The 22,907-nt window shown below is 40.0% G+C and overlaps 1 protein-coding gene across 8 annotated transcripts in view; it reads left to right on the top strand.

Annotated features, from left to right (window-relative positions):
* The window catches only part of KIF13A (kinesin family member 13A), a 233,525-nt gene that overhangs the window by 128,681 nt on the left and 81,937 nt on the right, over nt 1-22,907 (top strand). For all 8 annotated transcript variants that reach the window (XM_024248570.3, XM_054557251.2, XM_054557252.2 and 5 more), the window contains 5 exons: nt 8,795-8,887; nt 9,282-9,462; nt 12,847-12,934; nt 14,433-14,567; nt 15,406-15,518. In XM_024248570.3, the coding sequence (XP_024104338.1) occupies nt 8,795-8,887; nt 9,282-9,462; nt 12,847-12,934; nt 14,433-14,567; nt 15,406-15,518 (610 nt within the window). The remainder of the gene's footprint in view (nt 1-8,794; nt 8,888-9,281; nt 9,463-12,846; nt 12,935-14,432; nt 14,568-15,405; nt 15,519-22,907) is intronic.

Genomic DNA, 22,907 nt, shown 5'->3' with positions numbered 1-22,907 from the left:
AACACAGCCCACTGTGACTCTTTTATCCTGTGCCTCTTCAGTCATCAGATGTTGGGCATAGGAATGATAGCTGCATTTTTCCTTCCATCCCTGGTTTCTTTCTTGCTGTAGAAAGAGATTTGCCTTGGTTACCCATCTCCCAGTACACACACGGTAGCTTTGAGCCTATTGCTGCTGTTCTAAGTAGGGACAGATTATGCACAAGTGTGGACACCCATGGGTGTTAGCTTTTCAAAGATCTGTGTCAGGCTGGGTACAATGACTATAATTCCAGCACTTTGTGAGGCCAAGGTGGGAGGCTCACTTGAGGCTAGGAGCTCAAGATCAGCTCAGACAACATAGCAAGATCTTATCTCTACTAAAAAATAAAAATAAAAAATTAGCCATATGTGGTGGCACACACCTGTAGTCCTAGCTACTTAGGAGGCTGAAACAGGAGGATTCCTTGAATCTCGAGGAGTTAGAGGCTGTAGTGAGCTATAATCACACCACTGCACTCTAGCCTGGTGGAAGAGCAAGACCCTAATCTCTTTCAAAAAAGAAAAAGATTCATATCGTATGTGACTCAGGGTTGGGTGACTCAGGTCTGTGACTTTGCTTGTAGAAATTCCATACAGGAGCTTTCTCTGCTGTTCTGACATTGTGTTATGGGTTACTTTGGGCATGCCTGCGTTTTAAGACTTGTTCACATGATTATAGAAGGTCTAATCATAAACCCCAGAGGAAATTGGCATTGTGGTCATGGTTATTAACAAGTGAGGTCAGGCTTGCCCTGTGAATTTGCTGCACCAGGCATGTGGAGCTAACATCTGCAGAGTGGCCACCGCCTTTTTGGCATCGGTTCTGCTGAAAAGTCACAGGCCTCTTGGATTTGACAATGTTATGGCTCTGCTCGGATTGTCTGGGATAGAAACAAATACTCATAGATCCTCCTGCTTCCCACGGGACTTACGAACCTTCGCTTATGGGCTGGTGTGCTTTCCCCTAGACAAATAGCACCTCATTCTATTTGAGTGTAAACTGTAGTCGGAAAACGTTTAGGGTGGAGATATTGCGTCTTTTATGGGATCCACCCATGCACTGTTTGAATTCCCTGATTCCCACCACTCAGCATAAACAGCTCCTTTTTTCATGAACTGAGGTTCAAAAAGCAGTTGGCAAGATGTCTTTTCCTATGCTGAGAAAAGGGACTGTTGTGTTTAAAAAATAGAAGTGAACAAAGCAAAAAAACAAAACAAAAAAAACAAAAATCCTTCAGTCTTTTGGATAAACTAGGGTCTCTTTAAGAGAACATATGAGGGTTCTTGATATTTCATATTTTCTATTGCAGAGTGAAGTGTAGCCATCATCTGTGTTTCACTGAGAGCTGATTGCAAGAGAGGACAGAGACTGTATCAACAGTCATAGTGCCTTTTAGGCTTTGGTTGACAATTTGGCCTTTTTTATCGTTCTTTTTACTATACCAGTGGTGCCCTGAAGGTCACCGAACCAAAGAATTGGTTACGTATAACTCCGGCCAGGGGTTCACACAGCTGAAAAGGCACCAGAAGGGCAGAATAAGGGGAACTCTAGAACCTGTCCCACTCACAGTTTTGCTGATACAGTTTTTTATATTGGGTTTTTTTTTTCCCTGTACCCTTCTATCTCAGTGTTAAAAAAAAAAAAAAAAAAAGTATTTTTCTTATAATAGACAATATGGATTAGCATACCCTGGCCCAAATAATGATACTGTTCCTTCATCTCATCATGTCCATGCACACATGAACACACACCCCACCCTTTCTGTCCCCCACCCCCTTAAATGTGAGAGTCACCACCATCATATTTGGTCAGTAATATTTTTTAAATGGGACCTCTGTGGGAGCTAGAAAAATAGTGATAATTGGTTCCTTCAAGAAATCTTTCTAAGAACAAGTATGTTTTCTTTTTAATGTTTTGTTTTAAGAGATAGGGTCTTGCTCTGTAGTTCAGGCTAGAGTGCAGTGGCACGATCATGGCTCACTCTAGCCTCAACCTCCTAGGCTCAAACAATCTTCCACCACCATGCCTGGCTAATTTTTTATTTTTTTATTTTTTTTGAGACAGAGTCTCACTCTGTCGCCTGGGCTGGAGTGCAATGGCGTGATCTCGGCTCACTGCAACCTCCACCTCCCGGATTCACACCATTCTCCTGCCTCAGCCTCCCGAGTAGCTAGGACTACAGGCACCCGCCGCCATGCCCAGCTAATTTTTTATATTTTTAGTAGAGACGGGGTTTCACCATGTTAGCCAGGTTGGTCTCAATCTCCTGACCTCGTGATCCGCCCGCCTCAGCCTCCCAAAGTGTTGGGATTACAGGCATGAGCCACCACACCTGACCTTTTTTCTTTTATCTTTGAAATTGGATTATGCCACAAAATTGTTGCAAAAATGAAGGAGCTATCTGAAGGAAAAATAACTAGATAATTACTTTTTCTTTGCAGTAAAATGAATTATAGTTGATTAAAGACTTAAGAGATGATAATAATAGATAATAACTAAAATATATTCTAGATTTATACTGGCCACATACCATGGTAAGTGCTTTACCTATATTGGTTTATTAAACCATCCCAGTAGCCCCCTTAGGTAGCAACTATTAGTCTTATTTTACCAATAAACTGGGAACCTTCCCAGTGTCACATAGCTGGTAAGGAGTAAAACTCAGGTTTGAAAGTCAAATTGTAAAAAACAGTGGTGGTGCGCATCTATAATCCCAGTTGCTTGGGAGGCCGATGCAGGAGGATTACCTGAGCCCAGTCATTTGAAGCTGCCATGAGCTATGATCCCGCCACCACACTCCAGCCTGGACACAAAGCGAGATCCTGTCTCCAAAATAAATAAATAATGACAAAAACAAAACTAGAAGAAAATATGGGTGAGTTCTATATAATTTGGAGGTGGAAAAGGATTTGTGAGGCATAACACATATCATAGGCAGAAATCATGAAGGAAAAAAGAAAAGATTTGAATATGAAAGACCAGAAGCTTTCGTATGACCAAGGATAATGTAAGACCGATAGGCAAATGACAGACTGGGAAAAAATATTTATAACATATAAGATAGACCAATGGTTAATATCCTCAATATATAATGAGGATTTTAAAATTAATGAGAAGGAAAGCAATGGCTAGCCCAAGGACTTAAATAGTCAACTTACTAAAGTTAATACAAATGTTAACAAGTGTTAGTTAACAAAAGTGTTATACAAATGAACAATAAATAGAAGAAAAATTATCCAAACAAGAGGCTTTTTTTTCCTACTGACTCAGTCAGAACTAAGAAGAGTGATCATAGGGATTGTTGTTGAGAGTGTTGAAAGTAGAGACTCATGCATTTTTAGAGAACTTGGAGATTTGATTTTTTGAAGTTTTGCCTAGTAAAGTCAATAGGAAACTGCACAGAGGTAAACATGTAAGAATAAATATTGCAGAAAAATAAAACGAAATAATCTAAATAACCATAGTAGGGAACCGATTGCATGCATTATTCATACAATGGAAAGTTGAGCTCCTGTTAAAAATGCTAATGTTGATGTGTATTTGTAGAGATGGGAAAATGTTCATTATTTCTTGTCTTGAAACAGAATGCATTGTCTTTGAGACACAAAGCCATAGTAATAAAATGTATTCCAGTCTCTCTAGACTGCAGTCTTGCATAAATTTGTAAAAATACATGGACAATGAAAAATTTTTTCAGAAACATAGTATTGTTTTCAATTTTTTATGTTGTTTTTCTCAGATTTTTTCTTTTCCAATTATGAATAAAACTTTACTAAATATGATAAATTTGAATTATATTCTATCTGCCAAAAATAACTGTAACTAAAAGAAGTTGACTATATTTGAAATCACATGTATATATTTAGTGGAAATCAGAGAGACTAGTTTTTATTTTTTTGTCACATATATTTTGTTGTAATGTCCAGGAGGATACTGTGGGTATTAGTAAAAATGTGATTTGTAATTTTTATCAAAATTACCTAATTAGTACCTACATAGTGTGTTGACGCATCTATTCATACCCCATTGGCTTATTTAACAAAGGCCTACTATAGTCTTATGGGATTCATTAGAATTTCAAAAACAGTCATACTTTGACCAAAGTGTAAACTAATACAATTAAACGTTTATGTTTAAGTTCAAAGAACAATTTTTTTTTTTTTCTGAGACAGAGTCTCACTCTGTCACCTAGGCTGGAGTACAACAGTCTTCTGATAACTTATTGTCACTGATGAGGGAAGAGGCTCCCAATTAAAAATGCATTTTTCTGGGAACAGCAATATCAACACAGGAATAATTCAGTGAATACAAATGCCTATTGCGTGCCAGGCACTCTACTAAAATGCAGCAACTACTGTTTTCACAATCTAGCAGTAAAGGTGAACATGAAAAAAAAATTGTGCCAGCCAGGCACAGTGGCTCACGCCTGTAATCCCAGCACTTTGGGAGGCCAAGGCGGGCGGATCACCTCAGGTCAGGAGTTCGAGACCAGCCTGGCCAACATGGTGAATCCCCGTCTCTACTAAAAATACAAAAATTAGCCGGTCTTGGTGGTGGGCCCCTATAATCCCAGCTACTTAGGAGGCTGAGGCAGGAGAATCGCTTGAACCCAGATGGCAGAGGTTGCAGTGAGCCGAGATTGTACCACTGCACTCCAACCTGGGCGACAGAACGAGACTCCATCTCAGAAGGAAAGAAAAAAAATTGTGCAGCGTGATGAGTTCTGAGAGTCTGTAAAAATTATCCTGGAGACCAGAGGTGAGAGCAACTGATTCCCAGTGTCATGCAGCATGAATTACTGATGATGAATGGAATCAGCCTTGACAGTAGGGAGTCACTATAAGCTGACGCAAACCCTGCCATTCACTGATAATGAGATCTTGGGCAAATGACTTAACCATTTCAAGCCCCAGTCAGCTTATCAGTCATAATTCATACCTACTCTACCTGGGTATTGTGAGGATTCAGTGATATAGAACATGTAATTCCAGCACTTTGGGAGGCCAGGGCGGGTGGATCACGAGGTCAGGAGTTCGAGACCAGCCTGGCCAATATGGTGAAACCTCGTCTCTACTAATGATAGAAAAAATTAACCGGGCTTGGTGTCGCACACCTGTAATCCCAGCTACTCAGGAGGCGGAGGCAGGAGAATCACTTGAACACGGGAGGCGGAGGTTGCAGTGAGCCGAGATGGCACCATTGCACTCCACCCTGGGTAACAGGGCAAGACTCATCTCAAAAAAACAAAAACAAAACAAAACAAAAAAACAAAATATATAAAGTACATTGCCAGCGGGACAGTTGATAAAAATTATCTTTGCTTTTCCTTAGTAGCATAAATAATAAAAGAATACAAGTTTAATAGATTAAATCATGTCCTGTTTAGTATTTGCAACAATTTGGTCATACACTAAACTGAAATTTACTCTTGTATTTTTTTTTTTTTTACATTTTTTGTAGAAACAGAGTCTCACTTTGTTGGCCAGGCTGGTCTTGAACTCCTCTCCTCAAGCCACCCTCCCACCTCGGCCTCCCAGAGTGCTGAGATTACAGGTGTGAGCCACCATGTTTGGCCTACTCTTGTATTTTTATATGCTGGGGAGTTCTTTGATCATTTCATTTATTTTTCTTGCAATTTTAGTATATACATCCTGGTGGTTTGTTTCATTTACATCATAAACCTACTTCATACAACTATATAGCAGTCATCCTTGTTTTTCCAACTAACAATCTTTAGTTTAAAAGGCCATTCCTACCAAGGAAAAAGACACGTTGTGATTTACTCTTGAAAGAACCTAGGAAAATAATTCCTCCTAATTCCAGCGTATTCAGCATCAGGAGCAGAAACCAGAAGTACCACATTTTACTACCTGATATGGGAATAGATATACTAGATATTAACTTTAGGCTCTAAGAAGCCATAATAAAATCTCTTTGACCACAGTGCTTCTCTGCAATTGAGTCCTTTCATCAACTCAAGCTGTTGGGGTTTTTTTCAAGTTACTAAATATGAATTGAAATCATGAATTATGGTCAGGATGCTTGACTTAGCCAACTCTTGAAGTCTCTTGTCCCCACCCTCACCCCACTCCCTTCCTGGGGGCTGGTTAACCAGTGTGGAAGATCAAACAGGATTGCTCCATTCAGCTGCTTGTGCCAAGAATGTATTGCTTTTAGAATGCCTTCAAATGGCACTTAGGTCTGGCTGAGGACCACAAGCAATCCTAATAAGCCTGGGCACAGGCTGGATTTAATTCTGAGTCTTCTCTAATATAGGCCTTGGCTCCAGATTTAAGGCCTGCCTTTTAGCACGGGGCTTGGGAACATACGTAGAATAAGGAAGGTCCTTTGAGAAAACATATGAGAAATAAATATTAATGTGTATGAAAGATCACGCACCAGAGTGGTCAGGTATTTTCTTCGTGAGCACAAGACTATCATACTTGACTATAACATAAAAGCAATTTGTGAAGCAGATAATAATTTTGATTATACCTTATTCTTCTCTGAATATACGCGTATTTGCATACAGATCTTGAGGTACTGTTCACAACAGACCTGGCTGTTTAGAAAAGGTTCTTCCGATTACACCCATTTTAAAAAATCCACATATTCCACCAACTTGTTGGTGGAAGTTACCAAACATCTATGCTAGATGGTAGAAGTTAGCAATAGAGAAATAAGGTTAAATAAATTTGGTATATTTTTTTCCAATCCATTTTTTACACTTTAGCATTCATAGATCTCTCTCTCTTTCTCTCTCTCACACACACACACACACACACACACACACACACACACACAACTATTTGACATAAGGTTTTACATTATATGTACAGTTCTGAACATGGCTTTTTTTTTCACTTAACAATGTTTTTTTAATTCGAGCATTATTTACACATAGATGTGGGTGTTGGGGGTTTATTGTTTTTAAAAAATGTTATATAGTATATTCCACCATATAAAACAGTCACACTTTACTTACTTTCGTACTTACGGGCATTTAACTTGATTCCCATTTACAGTATTATGAACAACACTGCCATGAACATCCTTCACAGGGTCCTTTTTGGGAATGTGTTTCTAGAGCAGATGCTTCCCAGTGGGTCAGACAGTGGAGGCATACTCCCTTTTCTAGATACTGTCAAGTTTTCCTTTAGAATGTCTGTACGCATTTATTCCCCCACCATATGCCTGCAGCTTATGACAATACCTATTTCCTCAATGCAGCAATATTTGATGTTGTCAGAATTTTATTTTTTGCCCGCCTAATGGTTGCAAATTGTATTAGTCTGTTTTCACACTGCTATAAGGAACTACATGAGGCAGGGTAATTTGTAAAGAAAGGAGGTTTAATTGACTGACAGTTCCGCATGACTGGGGAGGCCTCAGGAAACTTAGAATCATGATGGAAGGTGAAGGGGAAGGAAGGCACATCTCACATGGCAGCGAGAGAGAGAGAAAAGAACTCAAAGGAAGCCACACAGTTTTAAACCATCAGATCTTGTGAGAACTCACTATCATGAGAATAGCGCAGGGGAAACTGCCCCCCATGATCCAGTCATCTCCCAACAGGTCCCTCCCTTGACACATGGGAGATTACAATTCGAGATGAGATTTGGGTGGGGACACAGAACTAAACCATATCACAAATACTATCTCGTTTTGTGTTGAAACACTTTTAAGAGTCTCATCCTGCAATCATCATATATCATAGTATAATAAGAGACTCCTAAAATCAGATCTAAATTTCCATAAAAGAAAAACATAAAACCAAAAGCTTATGTTGTGTTACATTATTTTCAAATGTAAAAGGAACTATCATATAAGATAAAAATGTTAAATTGACTCATTCTTTCAACATTTATTAAGCATTTTGTACTAGGTGCTAGGATTATGAAGATAAGCAGGTTATAGTTTTGGGCATCAGGGAGCTCTCATTCCAGTGGAGGAAACAGGTAATTAAACTAGTAATTTCTGCAAATGCTGTAATAGTGAATGTTCTAAGGACTATAAGAAGACAGGAAGGAGAATATAAGTCTAATTATCTTAGTGATACAGAATGAATATTAGAAAATCACCAAATTCAAAGAGTAGCAAATACTGTCCTTTTATGTGTTTAAAACATATTGTCACTAATTTACTCTTCAGCCCCGCTCTGCCATAGTATAGTACATGACACAATGCCCCCAAGAGCTGCAGTGTGATACAGAGATTCACGAAAGAGAACTTGTCCCCCACTCCCCCTGTGGGGACACAGGTGATGGGTGCCTGTGAATCTACAAACAGCAGCTGAAGTTGTCAATCCATCCTCAGCAACTAACGGTTTTTAGCACTTGGCATGTACAAAAACACCAAGCTAGGTGCTGAGGGAGATACCAAGGTGTGTATAACATAGTCTTGTTCAGTGGCAGTTCAGAATCTAGCTGGGGAGATAAGGCAATTCATGTTTAATGACATTGTAGATACTTAGTCATAAGAAAAAACAACCAAATTTGAATGCTGCTTCCATATGGCCCACTCACAATGGAAAGAAAACTTTAATATCTAGAGAAGTGTCTTAGAGGGAAACAGTGTATCCAGGTACTGAGCTGTAGTTTAGAAGTGTGGATGAAACTGCATATATCAAGCTCTTAATACACAGCCCTGTACTTAGTAGGCACTTGGTACACTTTTAACATTTTTTTGAATTGACATAATATTGTTATTAACACAAATATGTCAAGAAAAATTATTCTTTTTTTAGTTTTTAATATTTGTCTTTTTTTTTTAGGTCAAGAAATGGTTTTCAAGTGCCTTGGGGAAGGAATTCTTGAAAAAGCCTTTCAGGGGTATAATGCGTGTATTTTTGCATATGGACAGACAGGTAAGAAGTTGCTTTTATAGTCCAGATGTGGGGGATCATGCCTATAATCCCAGCACTTGGTGAGGCTGGGGTGGGAGGATCTCCTGAGCCGAGGAGTTTGAGACCAGCCTGGGCAACATAGTAAGACCCGTCTTTATAAAAACTAAAAACATTAGCCCAGCGTGGTGGCACACCTGTAGTCCCAGCTTCTTGGGAGACTGAGGTGGGAAGATGGCTTGAGCCCAGGAGTTTGAGACTATAGTGAGCCATGATCACACCACTGCACTCCAGCCTGAGCAACAGGGTTTGAGGCTAAGTTGGCCACTCTTCTGCTATGTTACCATGGCCAGTATATGGGGAAATCTTGTGTGGTTGAAGCCTCTACCTGTTCTTCTTTTTGCTTGCTGTTCTCCAGGTTCGGGAAAATCCTTTTCCATGATGGGCCATGCTGAGCAGCTGGGCCTTATTCCAAGGCTCTGCTGTGCTTTATTTAAAAGGATCTCTTTGGAGCAAAATGAGTCACAGACCTTTAAAGTTGAAGTGTCCTATATGGAAATTTATAATGAGAAAGTTCGGGATCTTTTAGACCCCAAAGGGTAAGTTAGTAGTCAAGATTAAGTGTGTTAATAGGGGGAGATAATTTTAAATGATTCTAAAGTTAAAATTGGAAGTGAATATGCGTATTTAAGCTCTTGGTGACTACACTGGTTTTCATTCATTTACAGAGAAATCATCAGCTTCTCAAAGCCTGTTGGTATACCCAGTGTTTATCCTACATTAATGTATAAAGTTGCCTATGTATGCCCTTTGAAAAGATGTTTTTACTATTGGTATTATTTTTTTGCCACCATGAACTATTCATAAAAATTGAGTTAGGAATAACACATTAGTTCTTCTATTTACATTGGAAAGCAGCACTAATGTGTTAAAGGTAAAAGGGTTGAAGGATTGAAACATCCCAGCCAAGGCAAGCAATGCCCTTCCCTGGCTGTGCATTGGAATCATGTAGGAAACGTTTTAAGCATCCACTTGCCTGGTGCCCACCCATAGAGACTGTATTCAGTAGACCCAGGGTGAAACCCAGGGATCTATATTTTTTTAACTAGGTGATTTAAAAATATATTTATCTGATTTATAGAGGAAGGGGGACCATTTACTTTTTCTCAATTAAAAAATTTGGGGCCGGGTACAGTGGCTCATACCTGTAATCCCAGCACTTTGGGAGTCCAAGGTGAGCAGATCATCTGAGGTCAGGAGTTCGAGACTAGCCTGACCAACATGACAAAACCCCATCTCTACTAAAATTACAAAAATTACCCGGGTGTGGCGATGGGCATCTGTAATCCCAGCTTCTTGGGAGGCTGAGGCAGGAGAATCACTTGAACCCAGGAGGCAGAGGTTGCAGTGAGTTGAGATCGCGCCACTGCACTCCAGCCTGGGGAACAGAGGGAGACTCCGTCTCAAAAAAAAAAAAAATTGTACTGATTTAAAAATAGTATCTATTTATGAAAAATTTGAAAAATAGGTAAGGTGTAAGAAGAAATAAAAATGACCTATAATCTCACCATTCAAAAATAATCACTAAGGCCAGGCGTAGTGGCTCATGCCTGTAATCCCAACATTTTGGGAGGCCAAGGTGGGTGGATCACTTGAGGTCAGGAGTTCGAGACCAGCCTGGTCAACATGGTGAAACACCGTCTCTACTAAAATACAAAAATTAGCCGGGCATGGTGCTGGGCACCTGTAATTCCAGCTACTCAGGTGCCTGAGGCAGGAGAATTGCTTGAACCCAGGAGACAGAGGTTGCAGTGAGCCAAGATCATGCCACTGCATTCCAGGCTGGGCAGTAGAGTGAGACTGCATCTCAAAATAATAATAATAACCACTGTTACTACTTTGGTGCATTTTGACCAAAATTATGAGTGACAAGGAAGTGACCCAATCAAAGAAAATGTTTATATTTACTCTTAAGAAGCTGTTAACTATTTAATGCATACAAAAGAACATCTATAACACCTGTAAGGCATAAAGAGTAATAAAAACAACTGCTACCTACATTGGCTTAATAAATGGAACATGACTTAGTCAAAAGTACTCTAGCTAAAATTAAATAAATAAATAAATAAATGGAACATGACCAATAATTGTGAAGCTCACTATATGTTCCCCTTGGATCCATTTTCTACCCCTCCCCAAGGTAACAGCTATTGTGAATTTTGTGTTTAGCATTCTCTTCCTCTTCTTTAGCATTTACAAATAATTTTGCATAATTTTTAACTTTGTATGACATCATAATATATGTGTTCTTTGGTGATTTGTTCCCCTGACCATGATTCATTTATTCTTATATATGAAGTGCTAATACATTTTTACTGTTGTCTTAGCATTTCATTGCATGGTTACATCAATAATTCATCACTTTCTCTGTCTGTTGTGTGGTTCCTGCTTTTATCAATACAGTGCTGCTCTGAAAGCATTGTTATACAGGTTTCCTGCTGTATAGGTGCAGGAGTTTCTAGGTAACACATCTAGGGGTGGAATTGTAAGTCACAAAATACTGAATCTCCAGTTTTATTCAATAGCACAAACGGTTATCCAAAGTGGTTGTACCAATTTCCACTCCCACCAGCAGTGTACAAGAATTTCAGATACTGGACACCATCACAGGCACTTGATATAATGCTAAGTTTGCTTTTTCTTGCTGCTGAATAGCGTTATAGAATCTCTGGCAAGCAGAGTAAGCTGCGTACTGGATCGCGTGCATATAAGTAGCTCACTGTCACATTGAATTCTTCGTCTTTAAAATAAAGGTGGTAAAGCCTACTTTGTAGGGATGTTATGAAATTAAACGGCATAACTGAAAAGTGCTTCAGGGAACAATGAATGCCAGGACTTTGGGATGCATTCAGTGGTGCTTCTTAGCTCCTTTTTCCCATATATTGGTGATGCTAAGCAATGACTCTTAATTTGAAAGATGATTAATATGTGATGCCCTGAAAAAGATGGCATACACAATATAGTCAGTATATACATAGCTTTGCTTTTAATCTCCATTGTCTTTTGATAAACTGTTCAAATGGGTTCCAAACCAGGTTTATTATTTAAAAATTCAAAAGAGCTTTAAAATTTTCATTAGCAGAACCAATTCTAAATATAGTACAAACATCAGTAATTATAAACAAACTCTGTACTATAATCTCACTTTCTGTATAAAATAGTGTAAGCATAGAAGTAGCATAAACCAATGCAGACTTAAAATAGAGTTTAAACATTTTAATACTGTCTACTACTAATTCAGAAATTTTGACCGGGCCGTGGTGGCTCACATCTGCAATCCCAGCATTTTGGGAGGCTGAGGCTGGAGGACTGCTTGAGCCTAGAAATTCAGGACCAGCTTGGGCAGAATAGTGAAGCCACATCTCTACAAAAAATATAAAAATTAGCCAGGCATAGTGGCATGGGCCTGTAGGCCCAGCTACATGGGTGACTGAGGTGGGAGAATCACCTGGGCGGGAGGTTGAGGCTATAGTAAGCCGGGGTCATGCTACTGCACTCTAGCCTGGGTGACAGAGTGAGACCCTGTCTCAAAGAATAAATACCATTTTAAGACATTATCTGCTGAGAATATGCTTATTTATGAAATAGCCTAAAGGTTAATTTGATCTGACATGTTTTTTGGTTCCCTTTTCCCTCGACCCTCCCCAAAGTATAACTGACAGCCTAACCCAGTAAGGTTTGTGACTAGAGATAGAATGTTTAAAATAGTAACATACTTTAAATAGAAATCAGAGCATAAAACACATTTCTCATGTTAAACATTGTTTTGCTAATCCAAATAAAGTAGCTTTTAGATTTGTTGGGGGGAGGAGTCATTTAAAAATTCTTTTGAAATTGTTATCTTAGTTACTGTGTACTTAAAAAGAAAGAAAAGCTTCCAGCTTTGGTCTGATTCGTTTATTCCTTTTTCCTCCCTCCCACAGGAGTAGACAGTCTCTTAAAGTTCGAGAACATAAAGTTTTGGGACCATATGTAGATGGTTTATCTCAACTAGCTGTCACTAGTTTTGAGGTAAGTCATTTTTTTTTTAAATGTGATTAAAAGCTGACTATAAATCAAAGTATGTAAGTGATACTGAGTATATTTTATGTGGACGCTTTATAGCACAATGATACTACTCAGGGCCTCAGAAACCCAGTATCAGCACACCGCAAACAGAGAGGAAAAGGGCTCTTAATCACACTCTTCAAGCTGCTTTGTTGTGAAGGTTTTACAGTATGGCCAGAAGGCCCAATGTTTTCAGGTTGCTGCATATTTTCACTAATACTACTCTGTTAAAACTGTTCTCCCAATGATGCCAGTGACATCCTTCTAGACTTGTGGTATTCTAAACAGTATTTGGCAGTTAGTACAGCCCTTTCTTCTTGGCAGGGTCTCCTGCCTTGGTTTCTGTCACTTCTGGCTCTCCTGTTTTTCTGAATCACTCCTCTTGCTATTGACCAGCCTGTTTTACTTTATTTACTCTTTGACTTATATGCCTTGTTAAGATCTAACTCAAGATTCTGCTTCTATTTCTATAGTGATTGCTTTGGAAATCTCATAACACAAACTGCTATCTCTGTTGCTAAAGAATGTGAATGAATGAGTGAATGCACGAAGGAACAAGCAAATCCCTGCACTTACTTTGTGCTGTTTGTGGGATGTGGCTGGCCCATTATCACCCCAGACTTAGTATGGCTAAAACTAATCTGTGCAGTGATTCTCTCTAGCCATTTAAATCAAGATATATATAGAATTGCTCTAATCAGAAATAGAGCACAGTGATCATTTTAAAAATATTTAGATTCTGAAATGAATGGATACTTTTTTGGTCTAAAGGTGCTAACTCAGCCCCTTCACTGAGGTCCCTGGTTCTTAGCTCAGTGTGGTTGAGGTAAGTGTTGATGTTATCCTGTCACTTACTAGCAGGAGCCAGGGTGCTCTATTTGCATCCCAGCTCTACCTCTTACTGGATTTGGGGAAAGTTGCTTGACCTTCACGAACTTCAGCGTCCTTGTATGTAAAAGCAAGAAAATAAAGTTCATTTAGCAAATATTTCATAAGATCCCATAGGCTCTAGGCATTCTAGGAGCAAGTGTACAAAGTGGAATAAGGAAAAAATCCTGCCATCAGGGAGCCACAGTATTGGAGGAGGGAAGCAGACAGGCAGGCATCAGCAGGTTGGTAAGCACAGGAGAGTAAGAGTTAAATCAAGTCACTGCTATTATTGATTATCGGAGTGCTCAATAAATATTAGCTACCCCAGGAACCCAAAAAGGAGAAAATAGGGACTCAACTGAGAAAGAAGACAATTGGGAAATGGAAAGAATAAGGGAAATATTTCATACATTACAAAGTCCTGAGTGAGGTGGAAGCTCAAACCATGCTCAATGGAGGAGCGGCAGGGAGGTTTCTATGGAAGGGTGGTGACAAAGGCATCAGAGGAATCATAATTAATACATATACCTGGTGTGCAGGACTGCATTCTTGTGTTTTTGCTTATGGTCTTTTCCTTATCCTTTGCCCCTAGGATATTGAGTCATTGATGTCTGAGGGAAATAAGTCTCGAACGGTAGCTGCTACCAACATGAACGAAGAAAGCAGCCGCTCCCATGCTGTGTTCAACATCATAATCACACAGACACTTTATGACCTGCAGTCTGGGGTGAGGGATTAGGCAGAACCTTTTGCGGGGGCGGGGAGTGGAAGAACTGAAAGTGTCCATATAGGTAAAGTCTCATGGTTGGGTTCAGTGGCTGAGAATTGTATGTTGGCTCTTCTGCTTACTAGGTGAGCTACTTTGCTTATCATTTAATTTGTTAGGTCTTTCTTTATATTTGACTTTTTAAAAAATTGGATTTTGGCCTGGTGCAGTGGCTCATGCCTGTGATTCCAGCATTTTGGGAGTCTGAGGCAGGAGGATTGCTTGAGGCCAGAAGTTCACAACCATCTTCTACAATGTAGCAACACCCAGACTCTACAAAAACAAAAAAGAAAAATAATTGTATTTCTTGTGCAAAGTCCCTAACAAGTGTGATGACATCACCATACAGCTTTTAATATATATCCTTTCATGCTGAAATTCCCATGGAAACATGTCAGCTTCATAGTCATTGAGGGATATTAAAGAGGACACCACAACCTTTAGCCTAAACCTTTTTTCAAAGGAAGAAGGATTTGACCTGAATGTGCAGGAATCCTCATGTCCTCATATCTCCTCATAGGCATTTAAAATCTCCAGCTTTCTGACTGTATTCCAGAAAGCTGGGTGTACTTGCTACCCAACTGCAAAACAAAATGCTGTGTTTCTACGCCAATTTAAATTTTAACTATGAAATTAATTGCTAGTTCAAATAACTCTTCTGACCGTTTAAAAACTTAAGAAGTTTGCCGTGTGAGAGTGGGATGGGTTGCTCAATTATAGTGCTAACATATATGTAGATATCCATGTGGTTTTATTGATAAGTTTTTTTTTTTCTCTCTCTCTTATTTCCTACAACTAGAATTCCGGGGAGAAAGTCAGTAAGGTCAGCTTGGTAGACCTGGCGGGTAGTGAAAGAGTATCTAAAACAGGAGCTGCAGGAGAGCGACTGAAAGAAGGCAGCAACATTAACAAGTAAGGTGGCTGGTCCCAGAACAGCCTGGGTGATTTCCTTCTGGGGGGGATTTGTTGCATTATGAGGGTCAGATGGTTCTGATGCACAGGTTGTTTAAAGTCTGTATAGCTTTAGTAAACTGGGTTGAAGAAAAACAACAACAACCTGTGTCTATTAAGATGTATGAGGTTTTTGGCCAGGCATGGTGGCTCATGCCTGTAATCCCAGCACTTTGGGAAGCCAAGGCAGGCAGATCACCTGAGGTCAGGAGTTTGAGACCAGCCTGGCCACCATGGCAAAACCCCATCTCTACTAAAAAGGCACAGTCACGCACACCTGTAACCCCAGCTACTTGGGAGACTAATGCAGGAGAATTGCTTGAATTTGGGAGGTGGAGGTTGCAGTGAGCCAAGATTACACGACTGCACTCCAGCCTGGGCAACAGAGTGAGACTTTATCTCAAAGGAAAAAAAAAGGATGTATAAGGATTTTGTTTTGGTATGGTGGCTCACAACTATAACCCCAGCATTTTGGAAGGCCAAGGTGGGTGGATCACTTGAGGCCAGGAGTTCAAGACTAGCCTGGGCAACATGACGAAACCCCTTCTGTACCTGGTCTCTACCCCGTTTCTACCCATCTCTGCCCCATCTCTACTAAAACACAAAAATTAGCTGGGCATGGTGGCACACGTCTGTAATCCCAGCTACTCAGGAGGCCGAGGGATGAGAATTACTTGAATCTGGGAGGTGAAGTTTGCAGTGAGCCAAGATCGCTCCCCTGTACTCCAGCCTAGGCAACAGAGCGAGACTCTGTCTCAAAAAAAAAAAAAAAAAAAAAAGATGTACGAGTTTTAATTAAATAAAACTGCATGGTGCAGCTTGCTCAAAAATGGCACAAATACCATATTCTGACGTGCGTGGAAGCTAAAAAAGTTGATCTCATGGAAGTAGAAAGTAGAATAGTGGTTACTAGGGGCTGGAAAGGGGAGGCCAGGGGGAATAAGGAGAGGTTGGTTAATGGATACAAAATTACAGCTAAATTGGAGGAATAAGTTCTAGTGTTCCCTAGCACTGTAGGGTGACTGTAATTGACAGTTTGTTGTATATTTTCGAATAGCTAGGAAAGTGGATTTTCAGTGTTCCCAGCACAAAAAAATGATAAGTGTTTGAGGTGATGGATATGCTAATTACCCTAAATTGATCATTATACGTTGTATATGTGTATCAAAATATCACACTTTACCCCATAAATATGCACAATTGTGTGTCAATTAAAAATAAAAGCAAGCCAGGCACAGTGGCTCACGCCTGTAATCCTAGCACTTTGGGAGGCCGAGATGGGTGAATCACCTGAGGTCAGGAGTTCGAGACCAGCCTGGATAATATCATGAAACCCCTTCTGTACTAAAAATGCAAAAAACTAGCCAGTCATGGTGGCAGGCGCCTGTAATCCCAGCTACTCGGGAGGCTGAGGCAGGAGAATCTCTTGAACCCGGGAGACAGAGGTTGCAGTGAGTCGAGATCGCGCCACTGCACTCCAGCCTGGGCAACAAGCGTGAAACTCCATCTCAAAAAATAATAATAATAATAATAGTACCTACTTCACAGATTTGTTAGGGATAAAATGACCATAATGTGCTTAGAAAAATGTCTGGCACTTAGTATACAGTGAATAAAAATTAACTGTTATAACTGTTGTTTTTTATAATCAGGATAACCATTATCATGATTCCAAGTTCAACAGAAAGTAGTTTAGTGTGTACTTGTAATCTTTTTCTGTTGAGCTGTAATAACTTAGGGTTTCGTTTAGGACAGAATGTGACAAGAGGAAATACATTCAGGAACATGTTTGCACAGCTTGCATTTAAGATGATGTTAACACATTATTATTTTAGTATACAAAAGTTTAAAAATTAGAAGTAAAATAGTGGCCCCTCTATCAGATGGACACAGCCATACTCACAGGGAAAGACCACTACTATAGGAAGTTAATCATCCAGTCATTCTGTCTCCTGCTCTGATAACAAAGGATTTTGCTGTATTTCCTGACAAGGCATTGCAAGATTCCAGACTGGCACTGCAGCCGTGCTGCCAAAATGAGTTCAGAAACCAGGATGGGGAGGCAGAAATGGGAGTGTGAAGGAGGAGGTTTCAAAGAAAAGATTGCCATGCCTCCTGGAGATTCATTTGCAAGTGCTGGGCCATGCCTGCCGGTGGGGCTTGTGGGATTCACACTAGAAAGTCTGTAGACTTGTTGGAATTTAGAGTGTGTGTGTGTGTATGACTGGCCTAGATGTGGAATGACCACTAATTTTATTGAGCTCTTGCTAATGCCAGGCACTATTCTGAATGCACCATATGCAATGTCACATCAGCATCAAGGCATGGGTCCGTTATCCCCATTTTACAGATGAGAAAACCAAGACAGAGCACAGTTTAATGATGTCTCCCAGGTCACCAAGTTCTAAGTGTGGATTTTGGAAATGGTTGCAGTCAGTTGGTCTCCGAGCCCAGGCTCAGCCACTGTGGCTACACTTGTGGGGATGGCTGTGCATTCTGTTTGCCAGGCAGCATCTAGATGATACTTTTGTCCCAGAGTAAGTGTAAATAGTGCCCCCTTAATTTTGGATGTGAGTTTATGTAGTGTCCCTTACTGGATTACCCCAAGGCTTGGTGATTACATGATTTAGATCATTTAGTAACTGGCTCTTTTTTCATAATGACTGGTTGAATTGAATGGAATTCCCTCAACATCTTCCTCTCTTTTCTTCCTTCCTTTTTTTTTTTTTTTTTTTTTTTTTTTTAAAGAAATGGGGTCTCGCTATGTTGACCAGGCTGCTCTTAAACTCTTGGCCTCAAGCAATTTTCCCATCTTGGCCTCCGAAAGTGCTAGGGTTATAGGTGTGAGCCACTGCTTCTGGCCTCATCTTATTTACATACTATCTCTTTCACAAATGGATATGTGTATTCCTTACTAGTTTATGAGATAAGATCTTCATTTTTAAGGGTTCTTTATACTTTTCAGAGCATTTTCATACACTCTGGAAGGCTCATAACATGTATTTTTATCTCTTTTTAAAGATGAGGAAAGGACTGAAGCTTAGAGACGTTGAATAACATAAGTAAAATCCCAGCAAACATTTAGTATGCGTTGGCTGGGTGCAGTGGCTCATCCCTGTAGTCCCAGCATTTTGGGAGGCTGAGGCAGGTGGATCGCTTGAGGTCAGGAGTTCAAGACCAACCTGACCAACATGGTGAAACCCTGTCTTTACTAAAAATACAAAAATCATCTGGGTGTGGTAGTGGGCGCCAGTAATCCCAGCTACTCAGGAGGCTGTCTCAGAAAAAAAAAAAATTGAGTTCCAAAACTAAAGAAATCTCTGACATGTTCTTAAGCTTTCTCTCGGCCTCCCACTTACGTTTCTTTGGATGGAGTATTAATAATCCTCTTAAGCAGGCCTGTCAGGGACTTCACACAAACGTCAGTGTCTGCTTAATGGGCTGTGGATTTAGGAACTTCATGTCTCCTGAAGCTCTTAAGACCTTTAAGCACATGTTACTCCTTTCATTAAAGAATTAAGACACTGCGTGGCCTACTGCCAGGGAGTGTTCAGAGCTTAGGAGGTATAGGTCATCTGTGGACCATCTTCATAGGGGAATACATTTGAAAAGCCAATCTGCTGCTCCACCTGTCTAGTGAAGGTGGAATGAGGAAGGCTTTTCCTTGTCACTGCAGTCTGGCTGCTTCAGCTTTGCTGAGAACACATTTAGATCATAGAGCATTCTCTAATACCCCCAGACACTGAAAATGGTTCCATTTTATTCAGTAATGGCTAGTCACTAAGTGCAAACAATGTTTATCTAATGGGTATCGTTCCCAGTCTCATTCCTATTTAAATTCCTGTGGTTAATAAGCTAACATCTTATCAATAAGCTAACATCTCCAAAAGTGGGTTCAGTTGAACACTTATTCTAGAGAAATTCATATATGTTACTTCTGCGATTGTATAATTTGTTATAATAGGGTAACTCGTAAGCATGATATTTCTAGTATTTCCTGTGACTTGGTGATATGGTATGGCTGTGTCCCACCAAAATCTCATCTTGAATTGTAGCTTCCATAATTACCACGTGTTGTGGGAGGGACTCAGTGGAAGTTAATTGAATCATAGGAGCGGTTTCCCTCATGCTGTTCTCGTGGTTGTGAATAAGTCTCACGAGATCCGATAGTTTTATAAGGGGAAATCCCTTTTCCTTGGTTCCCATTCCCTCTCTTGCCTGCCGCCGATGTGCCTTTTGCCTTCTGTCATGATTGTGAGGCCTCCCCAGCCACGTGGAACTGTGAGTCCATTAAACCTCTTTTTCTTTAAAAATTACCCAGTCTTGGGTGTGTCTTTATCAGCAGCATGAAAATGGACTAATACACTCAGTCTTCCTTTTTTTCTTTTTGAGTACTTTCCATGATTCTTGTTCATTTAGAGCCCCACTCTAAAGAGGTATTTCCTGAATAACAAAACGTGAATTTGTATCGAGGGAGAAAAATAAAATGGCTTACTTCTGTCCATTACTCAAGGGTGGGTGTCCTTCTTAATTTATGACTTGTACATTATGGAGTACATACATGTGAATTAAAAACCTGGATAGGCATCTTTGCATTTAATGTGAGAGACCCATCAAGAACAGCAAAACTCTGCTCCTTGGGACACAGTAGCCACATCGTTGGAAGAATTTGATAGGGTTACCCAAGGTTTCCTAAAGCATTTTTGTCAAACACTAGGTCCTCAAATGGCTTTGAAAAGAAAATCCTTGGACAAGTTATTTTGAGAAAGAATAATTATAAAACCTTTCTTTGGAGATTCACAGTGCTAAAAGCTCAGAGACATGCTGCAGTAATAAATCCTGTAAAACTTTGTCTTGTCGTTCTCCAAACTTATTTGATGACAGAATTCTAGGTTTGACATATATTAAGATCCCTAGAACAGTAAAGTATACAGTAACATTTTAAAGTATACACTAACATTTTCAGAAATGTCAGTGTGTACTCTATTGTTCTACCACAGCGGTTGATGAACATTGAGTTTAATAATTGGCATTAACCACTGGAAAATAATTTAAAAGAAAATGAGGCTGATACTGTACTATTACCATTTTCTTTGCTCTCCTGTCATATGATGGTACTGTCCTTTACTTATAATTTGCCATCCATATTCTTTTCCATTTCTCCTTTACTGTTAAGAGTGAGGACTTACTGGGGAGAACACTAAACTCAAATCCACTTATTTCATCAGTCTTTCAACTAATTACTTCTTTTCTTTTTTTTTTGAGATGGAGTCTTACTGTCACCCAGGCTGGAGTACAGTGGCACAATCTCGGCTCACTGCGACCTCCATCTCCTGGGTTCAAGTGATTCTCCTGCCTCAGCCTCCTGAGTAGCTGGGATTATAGGCGTGTGCCACCACGCTCAGTTAATTTTTGTATTTTTAGTAGAGACAGGGTTTCACCATGTTGGCCAGGCTGGTCTCAAACTCCTGACCTCAGGTGATCCGCCCCCTTGGCCTCCAAAAGTGCTGGATTACAGGCGTGAGCACCCGTGCCCGGCCTCAGCTGATTATTTCAAAGCCAGGGATTGCATTCTGCTCTAGGCAACAGAAACCAGCTACACTGACAATGACGTGTGTTAATTTTTCTCATTTAACAGGAAGTCCAGAGGCTGGTACAGCACCTCAGAAATGCACATAGCTCTACTAACTTTACTGTGTGTTCATGTCATTCTCATGATCTCAGGATGGCTCTACCATTCCAAATATCATATCCATATCTGTGGTACAAACTGGAAGAAGGAAAAAGGAGGAAGGGCAAAAAACCACAGGCTTCTGTCAGCTGAATTTGTACCTTCTTTTATCAGGAGAACAACCGTTTTCTTGGAAGCCCCACCCAGTAATGTTTACCTACATCTCCTTGGCCAGAACTGTGTTTAATGGCTACCCGAAGCTGCAGAGAGGATTTTGGAAAATAGAGTTTTTAGCCCAGCACATTGCTTCCAGGAAAACCGGTGTTCTGTTAGCAAATAGCACTCGATGTATCCCAAAAGCATCATTGAATTAGTCCTTTTTAAACAGAGGTCCATGTTTTGGTCTTCACTGGATCTAGATTGAGATTAACGCTGCAGATATTTACTGAGTGCTTTCAGTCATAAACCAAGCACAGTAATTGCATGGAGGAATGTGTATGGCAAATTACACCGTCTGCCTTCAAGGTAATCACAATCTAAATAGAAAGGCAGAGAAATAGCTACACAAATAACTCCAATAAAGTTTAATAAGTATTATATGTATGATCTTAGAACTGATTATTGGACTAAGTAAAATAATATTTGAAATCCATCCTATACAATACAGATAACATGTACATCATATCCACTCCCAAGGAAAGAAATCTGATTGTTGGAGTTTCAGGGGAAATGGTGCAGGTTAGGGGAAGGTGCAAAAAAGAAAAAAAAAAGTTGAATTATAACTCAGTTTTTTCTCACGGATTATATTTATTGGAGTGGCTTTTATTTTGCTTTTGACCCTCCCAACTTTCTTTTACTTTTTTTATCCTGAGTTCTTCATTATGATAGATAGATTTTTAAAAAAAAATTCTATCTTAAAACATGACTGTCCTTTTATAAATGTCATCTCCTAGCTTAAGACTTACTTCCTCTCCAGTCAGGCCCTCCCACCCCTGCCTAAGAACTTGTGGTGAGAGATTTAAAGATTAGGAGCTTCCTTACTATATCCAACTTCAGGAGCTGTGCTTTAGTGGAATCAGAAAGATTCCTGGAATAACTTATTTTGCCACTAAAATTGGCAGACAGCTGTTCCCTTGTTCTGGATTCCTGTGAGGCCAACAGGCTGCCCGCTGGCCTCCAGCTTGAGAAGACAGTATTAGCAGAATCAATACTTAGTGGTTTTTTTATATTTTTAAGTTCCCTGGGAATAAAATAATTCATAAAAATATGTAAGCCTGGCCAGGCTCAGTGGCTCATGCCTGTAATCCCAACACTTTGGGAGGCTGAGGTGGGAGGATCACTTGAGCCCAGGTGTTCGAGACCATCCTGGGCAACATAGCCAGACCCCACCTCTACAAAAAATTTTAAAAATTAGCCAGGTGTAGTGGTGCACACCTGTGGTCTCAGCTACTCAAGGGGGCTGAAGTGGGAGGATCGCTTGATCCTGGGAGGTCAAGGCTGCAGTGAGCCAGGATTGTACCACTGCTCTCCAGCCTGGGCGACAGAGCAAGACCCTATCTCAAAGAAAAAAAATTAATATATGTATAAGTGTGTGTATATATATATATATGTATATATACACACACACACACACATATATGTACTTGTGTGTGTGTGTGTATATAGACACACAAACACGC

Source organism: Pongo abelii, chromosome 5 (genome assembly GCF_028885655.2).
Source record: "Pongo abelii isolate AG06213 chromosome 5, NHGRI_mPonAbe1-v2.0_pri, whole genome shotgun sequence".
Classification (NCBI taxonomy): domain Eukaryota; kingdom Metazoa; phylum Chordata; class Mammalia; order Primates; family Hominidae; genus Pongo; species Pongo abelii.
Note: the sequence above shows the minus strand (reverse complement) of the source record. Positions and strands in the feature narration are given on the sequence as shown.